Source organism: Varroa destructor, unplaced genomic scaffold (genome assembly GCF_002443255.2).
Source record: "Varroa destructor unplaced genomic scaffold, Vdes_3.0 BEIS01000001.1, whole genome shotgun sequence".
Taxonomy (NCBI): domain Eukaryota; kingdom Metazoa; phylum Arthropoda; class Arachnida; order Mesostigmata; family Varroidae; genus Varroa; species Varroa destructor.
The window spans coordinates 65521712-65544408 of NW_019211454.1; the positions used below are offsets into that span (position 1 = coordinate 65521712).

The 22697-nt window shown below is 41.3% G+C and overlaps 1 protein-coding gene across 5 annotated transcripts in view; it reads right to left on the reverse strand.

Annotated features, from left to right (window-relative positions):
- The window catches only part of LOC111255501 (spondin-1-like), an 87343-nt gene that overhangs the window by 18780 nt on the left and 45866 nt on the right, over positions 1-22697 (reverse strand). For 4 of the 5 annotated variants that reach the window (XM_086987621.1, XM_022817537.2, XM_086987612.1 and 1 more), the window contains 6 exons: positions 10265-10383; positions 2758-2894; positions 1189-1246; positions 871-1012; positions 670-738; positions 194-345 (listed from right to left, as the gene is read on the reverse strand). In XM_086987621.1, the coding sequence (XP_086843747.1) occupies positions 194-345; positions 670-738; positions 871-1012; positions 1189-1246; positions 2758-2894; positions 10265-10383 (677 nt within the window). The remainder of the gene's footprint in view (positions 1-193; positions 346-669; positions 739-870; positions 1013-1188; positions 1247-2757; positions 2895-10264; positions 10384-22697) is intronic. The other variant, XM_086987625.1, reaches the window with a different exon arrangement.

Genomic DNA, 22697 nt, shown 5'->3' on the forward strand with positions numbered 1-22697 from the left:
TGTTGATAATATTTATATGTACATATACTAGAGAGGAGCGACTTAACAAACAGATTTGAGCGCATATGCGGACAAAAGTAATCGTATCCTACAAATAACACTGTCTAGTATGGCTTCAGCGGTTGTCGATGCCCACTTACCTGCAATGGGTATAAAGGGTTTTAACATGTGCGCTAATACATATTTGGGTTACCTGGGCTTTGAGCTCAGCTTCGAGTTTCTTTGTGGCTCCGTGTTCAGCTACACTGCGAACACCTTCTGAGGCAAAGCCATCATACTCCCACATCTTGAAGTCGGCCGCGTGGGATGCACCAATTATGTCCGAAAAGTGCGTCAGCCACTCATCTACAGTAATGGTAAGAGTACATACAGAAAAACACGCTGATAATGATCATTCGGGCTGAATTGATTTCGTTTATAAGTTTCCCGCTCAATGGTCTGCTAAGAAGAAACCCAGAGTGCCTCTAAATATAATTGGATATGATTCATGTGTAGGAAATGGCGATTTAAGCGCAATTTTTACGCTCTTGTACTTACAAAAACAACTATACTCATATTATTATAGCTAGTATATCTAGTATATATTCCTAATGGTATTGTACTTTGTAGTAGCAGAGCAGGAGCATTTATATAATCGATTTGAATTGTCCGTTGTGTGCATCTGTTTACCGCTGTATACAGCCGAATCAACTGATAACCATTTGAAATGCTCGCCGTCCGTTATAAGATGGAGAACTCCTTCAAAAGAATTAATATCAACATTACCGATTGTTAATTAGAAAACTAAACGTATCGATATAAAAAAAATACTTATAAAAATCACTTGTTTCAAGATATCCGCTGGGCACAAACTCTATGGAGGTTACTTACTATCAGGGTAGCCTTTCGGGTGCGTATATCTAGACCAAAGGCCCTCAAAGGTCATTTCGTACTTCGCTTCATCGCAGGCGCAGCATTCTTCAAGCACAGGAGGCTGCTCATCGGCATTATCCTGCTCTTCTGGGCATAACTCCTAATACGAAACAGACATATGTACGTCTATTTATATTGTCAAATTATGGCACCAGCAAGAGCGATGAAGGCACTTAGTATGTATAGGATGGATTTAGGACAAAGCCAGTCTTTTATTATTCGGTGGAATCGATTGTGCATCGGCTGTTCCCTTAAGTAACTTTTTAGGCCATTTACCTTTGTCAAGTTACCATCGTCCATAAACCAGCGTTCTGCATACTCGACGACGGCAGCCCTGTAAAGAAATTTCATGAACCGATTTCACTACGGGTGTATTGTGTGGTTATATTAATATTGAAAAATTAATGTTTGACTTCTGCGCAGATCTAAGCGAGTGTTCTGTGGTACGTCTGGAACGCTTTGAAGTTGACTGCCTTTAGACTGAACCCTGAGACATCACGTAATAAAACTGTAGTAAACTGAAATCTAGCAAAATATTTGTGACTCTGACATCGGATATAGTGCCAGCGCGCAGTTACGTACGCCAACAAAGCCGTTTATCCCTCAATAAATGAAACAAATTTCAATGCGTGTTTAACAAAAAAAGACTTGATACAAAACAAGCTGTTGCGAGTTTTACGACTGGAACGGCATTAGACATTCTAGCAAATATATTCAATACAACGTTTGACTCGTTCATAGACCCTTGTTGCCTCTGTAACCTATATCGATAACATAACGTTCCAACGTAAGTTGTTCCTCCCTTAGCAATGGAGAATATGAAGCATGTATGTTATGAGTTCAGCTAGAATTTTCGGAGCATATTCTAAGAGTGCGCGGTGTTTGGCGGCAGGTAAGTGAGAATGCGTAGTAAGTCCAAATCGATCATAAAGGGACTCGGAACGAATCACAATTGACAGGAATCGATTAGCGCCAGCTGGAAATGGGGCCCGGGGGGTCCTCTTACACAATCGAAAAGGAACCAGTTGCTATAGCTCAGTCAAGGGTCCATTTTACCGAGCCGACTAACGAGTCGGAGAAATCCGATCTTACTCTCGCCTGACCACAATAATGTTTTGATAAAACATTAACAGATCTGTTCGAAAGAAGCGGTCAAAACCGGAAGCGGCTTGTCGAAAGCACTTGACACTAGGGCTATTATGAACGAACATGGAGCTTACTAGAAGCATTTTGGTACGATGAATTGGCCTTATGGAACCACAAGTAAAAGTTGAAAATAAGTAAAATCAGGAATCCCTTATAACGTAGTGAGTGACTTGCAGGCTCAACCGTACTAGCTATATATGGTTGGAATATTTTAGGGAATGAATATGTCAGTGAATATGTGTTCGTTGCCAAGAATTCACTAAGATACCCTTAAAACTTAATCCGTAAATAGTTTGCGTTTATTCTTGCCAAACCTCAGTAAAAACCTAAATTAGGGTTACAATTAATCAATACAATAAGTAAATTTTTATCTTTCCGTCTTCGTTATTCTTAGGTTTCTCCTACTGCGAAGATGTCTTCGCAATGGTGTCGTCTAAGATATCATTGTTAGCAGTAGCAAAGCTATACAGTAAGTATCAGGACACAGGGTTATAATCACTATCAGGATTAGCAGCGTGTCGAACATTTATGACCCTTAAATAGGTAGGAAAGATCTTTCTCACCATCCTCCCCTGCCTTAACCCCCGCCGAAGGTTAGCCTCGATCTTTTTTCATTTGGCTAATATCACCTTTTGTGGACTGTAGGAGCACATGCTTTTATCGGTTAAGTTACGTAGTTATTGCCTCTGTAAGACGTACTTGAAGCTGACACACCCGGCGCCAGCGGCCGGAGGAGCCGTCCACAAAACAGTTACCTCCGCCTTAGCCACTGGCGAGGCCTGCTCTACAGCCTGGGGGCACTCATCCGAATAGCGCGATAACGCATCGCCGAACAGCTGCAAAGAAAAACTGAACAAATGTAATGTCAGCCGGAATGTAAGATTTTTGTATATATACAGTTCAAGCAAAACATGTTAGGTACAATATGCTGCTTTCATTGATGATGCGGTCGATCTCAGCTAACTTTGTGATATTGCATTGTTCTTATAGATATAGTGGAGGCAAAATAAGTTGTTGCTAGAAGACATCTAACCGAATATATCATAGGTGGGCGTTGTTATCCTTTCGGTCCACAAAGCTTGAGTTGCCACGTCGTTAGTTGTAGGCTTTCATTACGATCATCAGCTGTTTTGGCTCGTCTTTAAACATCAGGCATCGAGCCCAGGCGTATCTCAACTACCTAAGTCGGGCTCCACGCGCAGACAACAGTAACTTCACAAGTGTATATATATATATATACATAAACGTCGCGTTTGTCATACTTAGGAATTGGCGTACTAGTTTTTAGGATACTTTTGAAAGAATGATTTTTCCACACACCGCATTTGGGCTAGGTAACATATATATCTAAGAGGCTTTTTTGAAAACGTTCGTATCAACTAAATCTAAAATGTTTTAGGATAGAATTTGCATCGATTCAATTACAACGATGTAGTGTTTTCTTATACTCTGTAATCTACGATTTTGAGCTCGGTTTAATAAAGTACATTGTTTCTCTATTGATTTGGTGGATTGTCGTTATTTGGCTATCACAAATAGTTAAGCAACAAACAAAAAAAGTTGCGGTTATCAACGAACTCCAGGAAACACTCTTCAAGATCCCTTTCCCCAAGAGACGCATTAATATTCGCAAAAATATGCCAGATTTAAAGGTTAAAGGAAAACATTGGTCAATTTTTTATACGATTTTTAATGCTTAGATGAGAAGATCTGCCGTATACACTGATCGGCTCTATCTATTCAATCTAAACAGACACATATGACATTCAGCTGAATCGGCTGATTCGAAGAAGAAAAACTGTAGTTTTAAATATTACAGGATATTTTAGAACCAAAGGTCGATACTATAGCTCACTATAACAGGTTTGTTTTGTGACAGGAGCGTGGGCTATCGGTATTCATGTCATCATAGGAAGTTCAAACTTTCCATTTGAGCAGGGGCGTAGGAGCATCTTCGGGAAGCTAATATGCTGCTGATATAATGTATCGTTATAATATGTATTCATTTGGTGAAGGGGGCTAGAGAAATAGTATATTAAGCTTGAGTTGTAGATAAAAAAGTAGCATTTTTCTGAAAAAAATAAGTCATAAATAAATTTCGGAGAAATTTACTTGATTCCGATGAAAAAGTTATGCTTTCGAGTAATTCAGGTATTCCAAGCCGATCTACCTCCATGGAAAAGGTTCTCGTTCACCAAAGTTCATAAACAGATTTGTAGATGAAAAGGTCTTTATGGAGATATTTCCGTATAATGAAAAGCTTTAAAGAACCTAATGTCTGATCTGAAAAACCAAATGGGTATAGATGAGTTTCTCCTCTATTCTTATTAGCATCAATGTTACCCACCATTATTCTTGATCAATTGATTGGTATTATATAATATTGAAGAAAAAGGCAGACTTCTCTTTGTATGGTCCTGCCCTCAAACTCAGTATTTTTCGTATAAACGTACGTCTCTCGGTGTGATATCTACCTAGTTACTACTTTTCATAATTTTCAAATTTTAGCGCCAACGTAAATATCGGCGCTCCAGTGCCTCATTCAGACTTCTTCGGTCTCGACATCTTAACCGGTACTCATAGGCCCTACACTGACGTTTCAACTGGCATAAAGGTATGTAGCTTCGAATTGAGTACGTGGAAATCATTCATGCTTGCCGGATTTGCTGCAAGTAACGAGCGTTAAGCTGAGCTCGCTCTAGCTTCGAGATTTTACATAAAAATCTACTGTAACAACCTTTAACGTTTAAACTTCGTCCATTTCAATGATGTGGAGCTCATATTTTGGTTTAGGTCAATATACCCTATCCGAGCAAATAGATCGCATACAAAATTGCCTAGAATATTTGTCAACATGTATCAATATGTGATGCCTTACTAGGTTCTGGCTGGGAAATTAAATCTAACTTCGATGAAACTGATTTGATGGCGTAGCGCTGTTAAACTGCTTGTGGAGCTCATATATTTGTGCTCGCTGATACAGATATACCAGAAACATTTTCCCCTGTCTGAATCGTTAGTAAGAAATTTAAACTAGTTTTTATAGACATATATGTTTTCAATTTAACCACTCCACAGTCAACCTAGGCGTGTATGGTATTCATTGGATATCTACAACGAAAAATAGGTACACAATACTCAGAAAGTGGAGCGGCCCTATAGATAATCAAGCAACGCGATACTGTTTCATAGGTAGAATAGTAAAAGCCTCAGATAATGCTGCTTAGCGTGAAATAAAACGAGAAAGGAAAGGACGTCAAATTTTACCTGATATGTCTAATAAAAGTTTTATTACTCTGCTACTAGTAGAGTAATCCGGGACGTCTGCTTAGAAACTGAGCATAAGAATAGTGACCCGTTTACTGTTCTGAAAACAGAACACATTTTTACAGATGAATCTAACCATCGTAATCCTGTATGTACCATACATCGGCCGTATGCTGAAACCATAAATTCGAAAACTAGGCGTTCGTTGAGTCCCTTGTTGCCCAAATGCCCACTTCCCCTCTGGCTTTTGAAGTTGACACATGATAGATCGTGTTGTTCTAGTTGAAATAGGTTAAACCCATTTTACGGCCCTTTTAAACGATTTTCAGGTGCACACTGTAAACTACGGAAATTATATAACTACTTATCGTCGCTCAATAGTAAATTGATTTGGGCTCAGTCTATTACTTCGAAAGAAAGTATACATTAATAATATCAGTAAACTTAAGACAGGTCGGCCCTCACTGCCGCTATCAGCTAGTCCTTTTTATTTGTCGCGTACTTATACAGCCTAAAACTCGGAAAGAGCATATGTAATTTTCGACCGTTTTCCGGAGATCCGTTTCAGGACATTTGCGATAAAGAAAACCCGCCTTGCGCCAATTTCCTCATACGATGACCTGCCTAGTGGAACCCGCTAGATAAAACACAAATATTTGTCTTATATGATATGATTTTATATCAAAACTTTTATCCGCTATTCCCTTCGTTTGCTATTCTCTATGCTTTACGAGAACGACGACGTAAAATCTATATGGACTGACTAATTTTGCAGAACTAGCTTAGTTAGGTAGCGAACTGCCTTGAGGGCTCCGAAGATTTGACCTGGTAATTTGGTCGTGTGTAATTTTCTTTCTGACAGCTTTGGATGAATAAGTAAATGCTTCGAGTTTTACTTCTGGTACCGGCAAACGGACGGCCTCTTTTAGCACGAAACGAAATGTGACTGCCTGCGCCCGCCTTCGAGCACCCAACACCTTCTCAGATTTAATAGCCTAGCACTTTTCCACTAAATCATTACAGAGCAGCATCTAATAAGTCAAAGTAAGCAAAAGCGCTTGGCATTGCCGAATCTATCGTTTTTCCGTTTAAAATATATGGGACATGGTAATAATCAAGTGATTCATTATCGTCGCATTAATTATCGTCACGGACTTTAATAATTAGGGCGTTAAAGGACCGAAAGACTGAATACAACCGAGTGATGTTCCGGCAGGAAACGAAGGGCATGCAGTACGTAATCTCTTAACGTTGCTTGTCATACTTGGGAAGTTCATGGTAGAAAATTTTCTATTGTGACTACTATACAGTAATCCGCTTGCGTAAACCATTGCAAGAAAGCATTTTCCAAAAGACCCATAGCTGTATAGTTTTGTCTATTAAGTTTACTAGTCGTAACTTGCACGTAGTCGCAGTTGTTGAGATGGCTAAATCATGCAAGCGAGTAGTTCAAAATCACTTTAAAGCAAACGGAAGATTCGAAATCTTTGATTTTTTCCGGCCTCGCTATTTGTGACGATGGCAGCGCTACAACTATGCTTTGCTAGTTGGCGCTACAACGGCGGCAACAAATTAAGTTTTATAAACAACTATCCGAAGCTATAACACAATGCTATATATATTGTGTAAAACTATATGGAGAAATAGGCTTCTAGAAACGCCGGGACGTATAAAGCAGACTACAGCTTTTTTTTTCCTGCTAACTTAACATTAGATAGGTGTCAAGTGAATGATTGTTGAGGTTATTAAGAAACTATCCACCAAGCTATGATTTCGGCGAAAAAAAATTACTAAAGCATGTCATGGATGATCATGAACAGACGAGAGTTTCGACTGTTGACAGCATGCGGCCGACCTCGTCTGTTGAAATTCCATAGCGAGTAGGCGTAACTCTCGAAGTCAAAACGGACAAGCTATCCCGAATTTTAATACGTGCCCTTATACCTAAAAAATAGAGGTGCTACTTATAGACAACTATGCTAATTCCATACTCTTTTACAGATCCTATGTATACAGGTTGGTTGAATCATCGTAGCCCTACGACGGTCTAATGGTAACGTGTTTGCCTACTGAACCTAGAAAATTTAGGCTTAGTTTGAAACTGTGCACAGGCACACTCTGTTTCGTGCGGGAATGCGTCAGTCGTTCGAAGCAATGCTTAAGGCTAATACCTGACGTAAAACTGTAAACATTTTTCAGTAGTAATCATGTAATTATATTGCGGTGCGGTGGCGGGAAAAATAGCTCGGTTGGTTAAAAATCTGCAGAATCTCGGCCATTAGTTGGGCCACAGCAAGACGCGATGGTAATTTTTTGCCCCTCTATGCGCATCGCACTGTCGCGAGGCGATCTTTCCCCCTTATTCCCCTTTTATTTCAGCAAAGACAGGCACTGAATATCCGTAGTTACGAACTTCACATAGATATAACTACCAAATTAGAGGTTTCCATGATGGCCCAGTGGTAACATGGTTGCCTACTGATCTTAGGAACACATGGGGTAGTAGATCTACTTATTGTATAGAAATTTATTTACTATTGATTAACTGTTAGTCATATAATTGGGACTCTCGGATGTTGATAAATGAACCGTGAAAATATTCTGTGTAGCTAAAAAATTACACATTCGTATTCGTTGAGAACCGCTTCACGTAGACAACGCGTCACCTCATTCGTGACCAGCCCCATAGAGAAAGCTCAAGACATGCCTAGCAGCAGACCAATACGTCAACATGACATCCGCATTTTGCCTTCTCCATTGTCGCCACACGGCCTCTTTTGTCTAACGGTATAACACAGTATACAATAACGCTAGGGTTCGCATAGCATTGTTACTACTATTTTAGCCAAAGCAAACTTATAAAGCTATTCTCATGACCATCTAATAATAGACAGCTACGCTAGCCGGTGACAAACGGTCGTTCGACCCATAAAAAACGGGTCGCTGTGCAAATTACACATTTTGCTTTGTGTTTCATTGGCGCCCACTTCAGGCTGTGGTAAGCGACAAAAAGGTGGACTACGCAAAAAATATGTACGATCGATACTAGGTTATGGCAAGCAAAGAGGACCGCTAGTAAAACTAAAGTACTATTTAAAGAAAGTCCAGGCTGGTTCGGAATGAGGTGAGGAATCGAGAATTAGTAGGAGGTGTTTTCGGCGGACCTAAATCTAACAGTCGGGGCTGAGCTCCACATACGGTCCACATAAAATAGGATTTTCCACATAAAACAGAAAAAAATGGTATTCAGTCGTATGTGAACCATATTACTAAAAGCCTATAAAAATTTAAAAAAACACACGCTTGTCTTACGGACTGTTATGTTCAAGGGATTATTTCGGCTTTCGAGGAAAGAATAACGTGTGAACCTAAAACCTAGGTTAAATAAATATTCAAAAATTAAGGAAAAGCACAGACCGCTACGGTCATTTTGATTTTATCGTCATTCGATTGTTACCACGCAGCAAGACCCACCATTTTTTTGTTGTTGCTGTTATTACATATAAATTTCATTTATCAAAAATTAGTTATTTACATTACTTTTGAAATTAAGTGTAAAGGATATAAGTATCGACTTGTTCGATATTTATATCCTTTACACTTATTTCAAATATGGAAAAAAAAAGAAAATATATTAAAGTTTTGAAAATATTGCCTTGCCGAGTATTATATATTATAGAAAGCCAATATTATTTTCGTTTACGCCTGAACCATTTGTAAAGGACGAGATTAGCTGGAGTATTGGTAACGGAAAGAGACAAGAGAGAGAGAGAGAGAGAGAGAGAGAGAGAGAGAGAGAGGTAACTGAAACGCTTTGACGGTTCAGCCTAATAATGGCAGGAAAAGGAAACTTAGTCGATTTTATAGATAAAAGCTTGGCCGTGGCCGACCAAGAATATCCGCTTATAGAGTATATAATCTTCTATAAATATGTACAGAAACTAACGGCCAGCCGCGCACGTAAGATTACCTAGCTCTACAATCTGTTTTCAAACTCTTATAAGCTAACTAGATTGGCCACTGTCTTAACGTCGCAAGGACGACCGGGGAACCAGTTCAATGCATCCTTGCTGGGCGCGTCTTAATGAAATTGCAGCGTGCTTCTATACACCGCCTTTTGGAGTGCACTGCACTGTCTATAGAGCTTTCCTACCGAACTCGCAGTGTCAACACCGGTTATAACTGCATTCCTTTTATACCCGTACTGCTTGCTATATATATATATATATATATATATATATATATATATATATATATAGCGTAACTTGTTAACGTTACGCAGTCAGAGCATAAGGTAGGAAGGTAAGAATCACAGACACGTCATCATTCGATCAGATAGTTTGCAGTCCACCAATACAGTTTTCCACCACTTTATAACACTTTCTTGATGATTATCATCTAGAATCGACTAGACGTGTCAGATAAAAAAAAACCATGTGTATGGTAGAAGAACGGAGTCTATCAGCGGCTGGGGGTAAGGCTGTTTCATTTTCGTGATTTTATTGGCTTTGTAGTTGAGTGGATGCATGGTTAACTAATGCGAAGTCGCTATTAGAAAATAAGTGGCCTCCAAGGGCTCGATAATGGATTCGGAGTTGCTTCTGCTGAAGCTGCCGACAGATTGATGTTTTCAAAGTGTTACAGGGACATGGGTATGTCTAACAGAAACTACCCGGTCCTTTTTGGGGGGACGCTAGGTCCAATAGGTACAATAGATATACATGAGGTCTATAAACAGGTTCAGGAGAGCAAGATGCTGGAGCACGGCCATCTCGTCCTGCACTATACTTTCTAGGAATGTGTTCCTATTCTCCTTAGATGAAATCTTATGCTTTGTACAGAAAAAGGAAAAACTAAACACTGAAACCATTTATTTGAGATAAAAACATTAGGCATTAAATACGGATTTAGATATGTCTCAAAAAATAAATGATCATACCTGAAATGCCCCTACATCAGGGTTGATACGGTTCGGGTCCGAGCTTTCCACCACAAGAGTAAATGCGACAAATTTTGGTGACGACGAATCGAGCACGTCCTGTGGGGCCTGAATTGACACTGCAACAATGAAAATATACCCTGTGTAAATTGTAGTACTAAACTGAATCTATACTCATATTTATACACGTATACATATATAATCTTGCAGTTTAATTATTCGTTGTTACATTTGTATTCCTTTACCGTATACGTTAATACATGATATCCAGAATAATGAAAATCCACTAGCATAATTTCACGAGATGCGTGCAGAAAGAGACAAATGGACTTGTCATGTAGGACCGACCCTTTGAGATTTGAGGCCCGTTTACGACTGACTTTTCAGTTAGAAAATTGTATTCTTTATTTCTTGCTTACTAAACTATGTTCTTAGGAGTGTTTCCCTGCAGCAAAACGTAGCTGGATAAGGGCCACCGCAGCGACTGTCTGCAGTTAGGTTCAAGTGTCAGCTGTATTGTACCATTCATGAAATTAAGCAAAAACGAGCTCCCCAGGAAAATCTCAGACGACTTGCTTTTCTTAATCTCAACATAAGCCTTTATGCCCAAGATTGATTTTGACTATTAATAACAAATGTGAGACAATTCCATTGATCTGATCAGAAGACACATCATCGTGAAAGTCCAATACTTAACCCGCTCCGAAGTTTCCTACGTTCCGTGACAACCCTACGTTCTTATCAAACTTTGGCCGTGAAATCCAAAAGTACATACTAGAAAATCTGTCCTAATTACTCTAACAATGGAACAACAATAATAATGACTCCGATTGTATACAGAGAACCTCAGTAGCACAATAATATGTTATATACGCACATAGATACTCGATGGTCTGAGCAGGAATGCATTAACCACAGGCATGAGTCTCCTCACCGTCGTCGTACACCGTAATATTTTTAAATCAACATAATACCCAATACAATTAGCCTATCGAACAAGGTACGTTTTTTCTGATCTTCTAATCTAAGTGAGATCTCCATACAATTATAAGGAACGGGTAACGCATACATAAATACAAGCTACGTGGGACCAACATAATATTCATTCACCTGCTCGCTGCTCCACGATGATGATGGCCTAACCGATTCCTACCGTATAGGTTGCTTTCTAGTTGAAGGACACTTTAGAACCCAAAAAAGGAGGGAACTGGAAAGATAGAAGACTCCTCGTTTCGAGATATTCTTTCTGCCTCTTCGTATCTGTCAACCAGAACCTCCGAACTCTTTCGCATTATGCGTAAGACTTCCATAGCAGATGCGGCATGGACTGAGGACGCGAAGAATACCAGAAAGCAGAACACGGTTGGGGGTAATGTCTGCAAGCCGGCTAGAGTTGAGTGGGGGCAACGTGGGTCACGGTGGACTAGGACAGGATGACGACGGAAGCTGGCCAAGAACAGAAGCATATCAGTCAGACGAGCCGGGCTTTCCATATACGGAAGAATTTCCGCGGCTCTTCATGGCCCGATCCTTCGCTCCTTGCTCCTGCTCAAGAGGTTCTTTTTCTTCCATGAGCCTTACTTCTAAGAAATGGGAAAGGACTGGACCCAGCCAGCTGTTAATATGAGGTGGCCGTGTGCCGTCGAGGCCACGAAAAGCTGCCGCAGTCCCTCATATCTGCCTAGCGAACTCAAAGAAAAACTCTCGAGATAGGCACATGGGTATCACGGTGCTGCTTCTGCCGCTGCCAGTCTCGACAACTAACGAGACGGTGGCGTGGGCGTTGATGGGAGTCTTCCTCAAGCGACAAACGAAGGAGAAAACAGAAAGCTTTAGGAAGATCGAGAGAAGTGGCAACTGCTAATGATGCCGTAGCTTTCGCAGTTTTTTCTTCTGTTCACCTTTTTCTTCCTAAGCCTAGTATCCTCAGCCCGAAAAAAGACAAGTCGCGCTGGGTGAGACGATGAATCCAAGCCGATTTCTATACTCTGACGTTTTGTCTTCGTCAACAATGATCTATCGGATAGAGCGGATACAGACCTAGCAGTGCGATAAATCGTCGCTATTTCTAATAGCAACGATTACAACAGTGGTTTAGGACATCTAATGATTTCGCTTGTTTCAATCTGTACTGAAGCAACCATATTGAGTGCTTTCAGACAGATGAAAACACTCTCTGCGGTTTTCTATCAACCCTAACGGCATGTTGATACAGAATTGTGTTGTTATTGAAGCAGATATGCGGACAACGTGTATCGGACCTGTTTATTGATTGTTTAAGTTTCTACACTTTACGCCAAAGGAAAATAGTAATCCGAGGCTTGAAATCGACAGTCAACGGTACGCTACAAGCGAACGAGATTTGAGATTGCGCGTGCGTACGTAATGGAATCTAACCTCGTCAACGGCGTAGCGTAGACAGAGCCAATCGTCTCGACTTTACTGCTATAATAGCGTAATACTGTATATAGCATTACAGAAATATATAACGTATTGGGGAAGACGATTCATTATTCACAAAATTCAAATTTAAGCCTTACGGAATAATTAACAAATGTTCTTAAAATGGACTGAGGGTTCTTGCAGCAGTAGCAATCTATATACGCTATAGGAAAAGAAGAGCTTCAGAACTTCGTCGTTTTTATGTCCTTACTTGGACAACGTTTCAGCCGCAAATCGAACATGACAATCAAGTCTACGTAAGCCCCAACGAAATGGGAGCCCTGTCCACGTATGAGGCGATTTTATCAACTCGCCAATTTTTGGTTAGCCTACTATGGAAGCCTTCGTAAGCATAAGTAGCAAACCTAATGACAAGCAATAGCGTAAACTCGATCAGGCAGCGCTTCTTGAAAGGTTCGAACGTTCGAAGCTCTATGTACAAATACTCTATTCATGTCACCATTAATGATAATCTAACTGTAAAGCTAATACCTATTATATTTCGTAATTATTTTATTCAGCTCAAATCTAACTATATCAACTAAGGATGAGCAAGCACTTTACAGTAGAGCGAGACTCGTAAAGTTGATCATCGATAGGAAGGTTCGAATGAAAAAGTCAAACTCGCCGTCTTTTTACATAAAGACAGTCGATCTGTAACTAAATAAAGTTCAGCTCTTCACGCGGAAGATGGATAGGGCGCAAGCGAATTGCTCTCAGGCATTTTGCAGCCCTGAGCTATTTGCTCGCATAAAGGCGTTTGTTGAAGAACTCTAGAAGCGTTCAACCGATCGAAAGAGCCTACAAGTTTACCTGTCATTTATAGACTAGTTCTAATGTATTGATGCTTGATTATCTTTTTCCAGAATCGCTTAGCTATGTTCAAGTGTATGAAATGTAGTTTGACATTGTACGTATACAAATGAAAGCACCGTAAAGGGCACGAAACTGTCACACTGTGCACGGGAGTGGTAGCACTTTATAAAATATACTATGTTTCAATAGACTGGAGTATCTGTTCCTTAAAATTCGTCCCTTGCATCATGACTTTCCAGTTTTATTCAGCAACTCTTTTTAGTTTCTGTCTTTTATCGCCTACACTAGGACCAAACTACAATAGGTCAAATTACGTTGAACCCTATCTAGGTACGTATTAGAGTGGCAACATATGTATTCACTGTTTATAAAATGCGTTAAATGAATACCATTTTAAGCATTTAAGCAGCTATTGAAGTACCGCCAGCCAACGTCGATCCTAAGGCTTTGCTTTGTTTTATATTGGAACAATACCATGATATTTGAAAATGGAAATGGGTGTATTTTGCTAAAATCAGTTACGGGATACCCGTATACAAATGAAAAGAATTATTGTAGACCCAGCGTTCAGATATCTTTCAGACTTCTGTATACGTGATGAGCTAAAGAAAATAGTTAGGTGGAATTATGTACATATTTCCGTGCATTTCAAAAGTATACTATTCCTCTTTATTATGTAGGATAAACGATATTTTGTAGAGATAATTATGCAGTTCATGTTTATTCAAGCAAGTAGGGTTCTAATAGCTTCCCGGGAGTTCCTGCCCGCCTGTATATCTGTTTGCATTTTCCAAGTGAGTGTATTTGTACCACCATATATATTCTTTGTTGTAGTGCTCTGAACCCGATGAAACCTGTGGCGTGAGCGAGTGTTTAGGTGGTAAAGTGATTTGGATCGGAACTTCTCGGACATAGAGTTGAAGACCAGCTCATCATTCGGTAGTGCGGGCTTTAGCGCGCTCCAAGACCCCCGGTGAGCACTAGCTCGACTTGTTTCTGCGGGACTGACATACAAGTAGGGAAAGGCAACGGCCCTCGCATAGAATCGCGACTCCACATCTCACCTCAGCCACCAACGAGCTTTCTGTTAGCTGTGTTTCGTTAGGGGCTCTACGCTAATTTGATGGCAGGGTGGCTGCAGCAAAGCTCATCTAGATGGCGAAACCCTTTTCCCGCTCTGTACTACTATAACTTCGTTCTTTTGTGCGCAGCTATGGTTGCTTGCCACTCATCTACGAGCCTTCGTTTAACTGGTAGCCTTTTTCCCCGAGCTCGTTTTGACAAATGGTCGAACATTCAAGAGCATGTCCCTGCTGTTGATCCACGTAACTCTTCAAATCGCCGTTTTCTAAAAGAGAACCGACTGCTGTATAGAGTTTATTCGTTCCAACATTGCAGTAAATACATAAAGGCACACTAACTCACTGTATCGTAGTGTAATACTCGAATGTTTTGGAGAAACAATATGAGAAGTGTCACGTTGTCGTGTCAGGCTTTTGGGGATTAATTCACTTATGACTGAGATCAGAGAAATTACATTTAATGATAAGTGGCTTGTGAGTGAGCAATCGTAACGTTTGCCTTTGAGTCGTAAAGGAACGAATGGAGGGAGCCACAATTTAAAGGCGCATAGAATCAACGTCGGGCATTGGCACGTCTCGTATCGTATTGGGCGCTTACCGAATGAAGCAACGCGTCTAACGAAAGTAGAATTCGAAACGTTCACTTTCGGCTCTTACGTATTCAGGTGCGAAACGGCCGTGCGCACAAGCAAGTGCATTCGTCCTTAATGGAACCCTGCCACACCGTTCTGTGCAGTAACTTATGTTCTACAAGCTGGAATTTTCTGTAACGCCCGGCAGGACCAACCGTAAAGTAAGTTGCAACCCTGAATAGGCATAAGTGAATCTCTCGAAGACTTATACGCAAGCTACTAAACCTACTTACCCTACGAATATCGAAGGAAGAATCGATTATCAACAGATTCTAGTAGTTGTGAGCTTATGGTGAAAGGATCTTCCCTAAAAATTAACTCTGTCCAATGCTTTATCGTAGCATAGAGATAGTGTAGGTCAAGCTTTGTTCTTGCTTCTGTAAGTCCTGCAGAACTTCCACTACCTACAAGGAGCCGACTGCATTTATCGAGATAGAGCGACGAAGCGGACGCGGGACGCCTGTAGTCGCTATAAAGAGGAGAGAAATTGCGTCTTTTGTACCTACTGCAGGTTCCCCAAGCGCCTCAAGCAAGGATTGTCTGCCGGACTCCAATCAGCATATGGAGTAGCTGCTTTGCATTTGAACCTCTTGTCAGCCAGTCACCACATCTCTACTTCGCTATTGTCGCTCCTTACAGCACGAGCGGTCGCTTGACAATGCAAAGGATGTTCTAACACCGAACGACGTAAAGTAGGTGATCGCAACTAGGACAAAGTGGTGACAGAAAGCTCGTTGGGGGCAAAGCTGCATAGATACTTCACTTGACTTCTCCTGTCCATTACAGTGGTACCCGGGGTATGCGTGGAAAGCCGAAATTCATCTACTACGCTTGTCTATGTAATGTGAAGTGGGTCCTAGACGATGGCAGCAACGGAATACAATGGAAGACCGCGAAATTTGAGTGCAATAGTATCAATATAATGGAAGAGAAATGAATGAATTCACAACTTCGTGTACATACTATACTGTCTCCTATCTAATCGTTATACCGAGCATAATACGGTAGAGGAGATATTTTTTGCTAAACCGTATTTACTAGATCAAGTTAACGCCGAATTGTTGTATTATATTAGATAACGAACTGGTTGCTACCAAAGCTAAATAACAATTATGTCACAAAGAGGCACATTTTTATTCATAGAAGCATCAACAATACATGCCACAGTGCATGTGTTCGGCCATTTGTGGCGAACACTTCGCCTAGTACCAGTATAGGTTGAAGTCTAAAATTGTGTTTAATGGGTATAGCTCCCCTTAGACTCATCAGTATAAATTACAAGTTACACTAGAAGGCCCTTGATAAGTTTTAACTAGGCTCAATACAAGTGACCATTATGGCTCTACCTATGAGTTATCTAGTTGGAGAATAGCTGCTTGACGAAGAGGGCAAATGTTAACTAATACCACAGATGCTTGTTTAGGGTGTATGTGGTGTACAGGTTTTCATTTGGCAGGACGCTCTATAGGACGAAACAAAACCGAAACCGTTTCTGATCTTCAAGGCGAAAGCCTTTCCTCTGTTATTTTAGATGCGACATACGGATCTAATGAACTAGGCTTCGGGTTTTAGGAACTGGGAATTTTCCTGCAGCCAAAATGATTCTCACCCCTATGGGACGCAAACAGAAACCAAGCCTTCTAGCGCCCAGACTTTCAGTTGGGCATGTTGGGGTCTCACACCTTGTAACATGTTCCTATAAGGCGTAGCTTAGTATTCACGTGCTTCATATGTAGCGTAAATTTCGTTAGACGGTGTTGGTGTGGAATTGTCCCTTTGAGGAATGACGGAAAGTTTTCTCCATTTTACGCTAATCCTACACATTAGTCAAAACAATTATGCATATAGAGCATTACGGAACGAGTAGTTCACTACGAAAAACATTAAATAGCGTCGATGTGGAAAACTTTTAGCAGAGTTCGAATTATATGAGCTGTACCGTCGGGTTTTCATGAACATTTACAGCTCACGCTCAGTGTGGAATAACGCTCATACTGCCGTCAATAACGATATAACAATTTACACAGGAGTGCATCGCGGGCTAGAAAATATTTCTCAATAGCAAAACTCGATCTTTGTGGACCGTGTGTAAAAATTAGAAAATATACCTCGTGCTCTTTGCGCCATCTGTAGCACTTGTATAACAAATTATTAGACGGGAACCACAGGGCCTAGTTCGGACCGTACACTTTCTATCACACACGTCGAAGAATTGGGATGGCTGGGTTTCTCAAGTTCCACAAAGTTAAATCGTGCCTTTCGCAAAAAGGTCAGACAGCTTGTCACCCTTTGGGGCACCGACCCATGTAAACTATAAACAGACAACTTGCTTTTTAGACAGAAAGCTATAATATAACGTATGCTTGTATTTTTTTGGAAATTTTTTTAAACGAGTTCATGCAGCATACTTCGTTGATTTAACTGACAGACCATATTGGAAATCAAACGATTAGAATTGAAGAAAGCAGACCAAACGTGTAGATGTCTTCTGATACGTTCTTCACTATAGGATATATTTTCAGAGAACAGCATGGTAAAAAACACTGAGCTTCTTCAAACGATCAGAGATCAGCTAAAAACATTATTATAGATAAAATGGAATTCCGCAATGGGTTGGTATTAAGAGCGATGTTCGAACAATGAAGCAATTTAAAAAAATTCTACCATTTTGTTTAGTTTACCGTTTATTACAATAAATTTAGGGGTACACGTCCAGAATAAATAAAATATCAGTTAGACAGAAAAAGTAGTTGCAAATCTTATTTTAAGCGAACGAAAGGACGCAACAGGTTTCAACTCGTTGAAACGAGACGCATCTAAAAGACAGCTATAATATCACCATAGTAAAAAAAACAGACGTGAATGGTTTTCATCATAAGGAAAATGTTTTTGCCACCTTTTAATTTGTATTAGTTGTTCGAATTCGGCATTTTGCTATGCAAACGGAAGGGAGACGGCTCCGATGATAACCGCGGCTACGAAAGCGCCGTGTCTGTTTCTACATATTACAAAATTGCGTGTTAGATGGAAATAGACCGGCACGTGCAACAAGCCATCTTTTTTGCGTTCCTCGTACCACTAAACGTACCATTGTTATAGTTGCTACTGCTGGCAACTAATTAGCAAATCAACTTTGGAAAATAAGGAAACTCGCACGCTTGTTTTCACCACAGCGACTGCAGGCGGCGAAATCTAGTTCCGCTGTGTGTAGAAGTAGCCCTTCGAGTTGCGGGGGCGACCAAGGTTGCTAACGGCGACCGAGACTTGCAAAGGTGACGTAGGCGCCGATGACGGATGTGATGCTATGCCGGCGATGGCCGAGATGGTTGATTTGTGGGGCGGAAGCTACGGCACACCGAGCATCGCTGTCGGAGCAGCCCCTAGAAGGGTAGATGGCCTTTTTAGGCCAAACGAGACGTGTACGCAGGCGTGTAGTAACCAGCCTAGAGGGTGCAAGACCCTTGTTACGACGACATATGCTGTAATCGTTGTCTGATAGCGAGACTGGCCGGCGCGGGCAGGCAAATGTCCGACCGATCGGCCACCCAACTAAACGATGGAGTCGCTTCGAGAGGACAGCTTTGAATCTCCTTTGGGGACAGCGACCACAAAGCCCAATATTCAACTCCTAACGACTACCAATACCATATCCAGCAACCAGCTGATGTCGTCGCTTGTCTTCGAGCGCATACTGCATTTCGTCGCGTCCTCTTCATCTCAGATACGTAAAGAAAGGAGCGGGAGCCGAGGAAATAGATCTTGTTGGAAAAAGGTGTAATGACGGTTGTCACTATGACTAAAATAGCCAGCAAAAGCCATGGGAAAAAATTCGTCGCCGAAGAATGTCACGCTGTGACTCATTGCCGTGCGAACAGGATAAAAAGGGCATAGTCAGCCGTATCAAGAATGATGCTGCGTCCGAAAATCGTTGATGGTTTCCTTCGCCACGGTAAGTCAGAGGAGTCCGACGATGTGCCTCTAAGCGTGACCCTTTAGGCCTTACAAAAAAAAATATTTACTACATGCTCTACGCTCATATTGGCACTGCCTAATGACAACTGGTCCACAAACACGTTGTCAAGCACATATATGTATGTATATTACATAGATATAGATTTACAAATATACGTAAGTACTCATACATGGATTCCAAGAACATGCGAAATTTGTACGTGAGCTACATGGTGATATGTAAGCGGTTGGAGAAGCCTGGGCCATAAATACATGCAGATGCCTTCTCTTCCATATTCTCAGTCGTCATATCCAATTGAGATTCGTAACTCTGCACGCCATCACAGACATTTTGTATGGCACTTACCCATCTACTACATACATACACATAAAGATACACAAAATAGTGGCTACCTCACCCGAACTAGCTAAGTGAACTTAGGTGGATAAAATGCCGTTGGAATTGCCTATATACACGCACTTACTCGTAACGGAAATTTTCCAATAAGGGAGAGTGTCTACAAAACAAGCATGTACGTGTACTATCTATTGAGATGCAGTATTCTGCCGGTCAGAAAGGTAGCTCACCATACTATCTTACATATACCGTACGGCGGTGTAGAACCTGCTTCAATATTATGCTTCTATAGTGTTTATATTTGGCTCAAGAATGAATTATTAAACCAAAATATTCAAAACAAAACTATATAAATTTGCCCATAGCATTAAATATTGCCTGTCACTGATTTGTATTGGTTGTCAGTGCTATGGAGTCCGCAAATTAAATAGCGACTTCAGGAAATTTAGTGGATAAAGTTATCTTTCAAAGCGAACTCAATGCAAGTTACTGCGTTTGGGCTTATGGCGTGAAAAGCAAGGAATAAAAGCTTTAGTAACATATTTAACATCAAATTGATCAGGTTTCATAGAAGTATGAAGTCCATGTTCAGTCTTAGCATGAACTCGTAAAAGGACTTCTTTACTTTTGCGTGAAGCATCAACGTAAATGACGATCATTGCTTGGGTACGAATGCACCGAATTTTGACCGTCCCCGTGATCGCACAGTGGTAACAAGTTTGCCCGCTAAACTTAGCGAAGCGTGAGGTAGTCCAGCTTCGAAGTCAAGCATAGGTGTACATTATTTCGTATGACTGTTAGCGGTCTAAAATAACGCTTAATCATGGCACCAAATATGAAACCCAAAAAATGTACAATAAGGTTTTTCTCATTGATATTTGTGTATTTTAAACGTTTGTTAATAATTCCAGTTTCGATGAATAAATTACACAACCCCTTGTCAAAATCAAATCAGATATGGACATATTAAAAAAATGTACAGAGAAAAGTATCGTAGACTAAATATTTCTGACGATCATCATGTCAAAACTCGCGTTTAATGTTATAATACCCTTTAGGGTGTCGAACATTTTGGTGCCGAATTCTCCTCTAAGAGCTGTGCCTTCCAAAGGATCAGTCCAGGACTATGTTAGAAATTACAAGATCACCTTTTTGTCATGCACCCGGAAGAGTGAGATGCACACGTAAGTCGCGCACGCCGGTGTTCATTGTGGAACATAAAGTCTGAACGCTGGCACGCACGCCCCGACGTTTCTATTCTCGGAATAGCCGGCTTGTTGCTATGTGCCTTAGCCATTGAGCTCATTTCGATCGGCCTCTCTTTCTCTCTATATATATGGGCTTCGTCTTATCGAGTTACGAGTACAATAACACGCAACTTGGCCTGGTAGCAATCAGTAGCATCCACGCAAAAGGACACTGCTCCATCATCGGCGACAACGACAGTCAGAGCGACTGTTTCTATCCAGGACAACTTTCAGACCTGCTGGTCTGCTGATCCCCCCACCCACCGCAACAATTGCCATTACCCTCAAAACTATTGCCCGTGTGCACTGCTCTTGTGATCATCTTGTTTTTAATACCAACGAAAGCGCGTTTGCGCCAACGGCAGCAGCATCAGCAGCAACAGGAACATATAGAGACATTATGTATAAAGATGGTTTAGGTCATAACGGTTGTCGCTAACTTGCAACGATGACAGGCCAAAGGGGCGGAACGTCAACGTTGCGTGTGCCCGCATCTGGTACACTCATATCGAAAAAACGAACGCGTACCGACGCGCATGGAACGTTCGTGGCTCGCAATTGTTCTTGCTGTTGTCCGCATCAATATACTTTTCTACGATTGAAGATTCCCCCTACTGTCCGTTTCAACTTTCTACAAACTACGACCGAGTGACTCTGATTCCGCCAGCGTACGTCTGAAACTCTGTCTGATAGAGGGTCACAAATTGAGTCAGTCGTGACGGATGCTGGTGTAAGCATGAGTGTGCGATATCCGCCCCGCGATGAACGATGTGCCATACCTATTCCACGACAGAGAGTATGGAGTGGCTCAAACAAAAAAAAATGCTATAAAAAAATTATGCACAAGCTTCGACCTGTCTCTATCTTTTCTTTGGAAAGCATCGTAGAGCTGACCTACGAAGGCTGTTTCTCCTCCCAGCCAAACAGTAACCATTAACTCACTTCGCCCTTATCGTTCATTTTCCTCGAACATGTAACCCCCGAACTTTTACCCCATAACCCTTGATCACTGGTACGTTACCGACGCTGGTAAGTCAGATCGGATTCCTGACAAAGGTGTCAAGTAATTCAGTCCGCTGCGTTCTACGAGTCTGCGGCTAGCGCAGGCCGTCGGCAATCATTCTACTGGTCTATGAAGGTGGTCAAGCGAGAGAATATCGCTTGCTTTCCTGGTTCGGTCAGTAAAACTCAAATGTCTCTCAGTTTTCCCGTTACGCCGCTGTAATGCCAGTGGATAGTGTGCAGTGTGCTCTCCTTAGGTTGGCCAATGTTCGAACCTTAAAACGCTGAGCGAGCGGCAACCCACTACTAAGAACACCTACAGCGGGGACCCGTTACGCATCGAGCAAAAAGACTGTTGAATAGTATACTAGATGACGGCGATGCCATTGTACTGGCGGCGGGGAGACGGCAGGGTCAGGGTTTTACAGAGAAAAAGCGAGTGAGTGTGTTATCGGCCAACGTGTTTTCGGGTGTGGCCATGGCGAAGGTTTAAGCCCGATAGCAGCTAACGACCAGGAACTCCAGCAAAACCGGGACTTTACAAACCTGTAAACTCCCATTTGTTAACATCCGTAGGAGGACAACCCGCCCCAAATGATCCCGCTTGAGATGTTGTTGGCCGCGCCAACCACGGTGGCGTAGACAGACACGGGACTACGTCGAGAACGAGAGTGGTTATTAGACTTCTATTAACGTGACCAACACAACTATGACAACGTTTTCTTCAAATAATGTAGAGAAACGTGTTTAAAAAATCCTTTCGTTTAAATAGTTGCCGAACTGATGCAATGAGTGCGCTTCGCCATTTGTTATTCTCAGACGCACACAGATAAACGCACACAGATAAACGCACACATCCACGCTCTATGTCGAACACAGAAGCAGACGATTTAGAAGATAGAA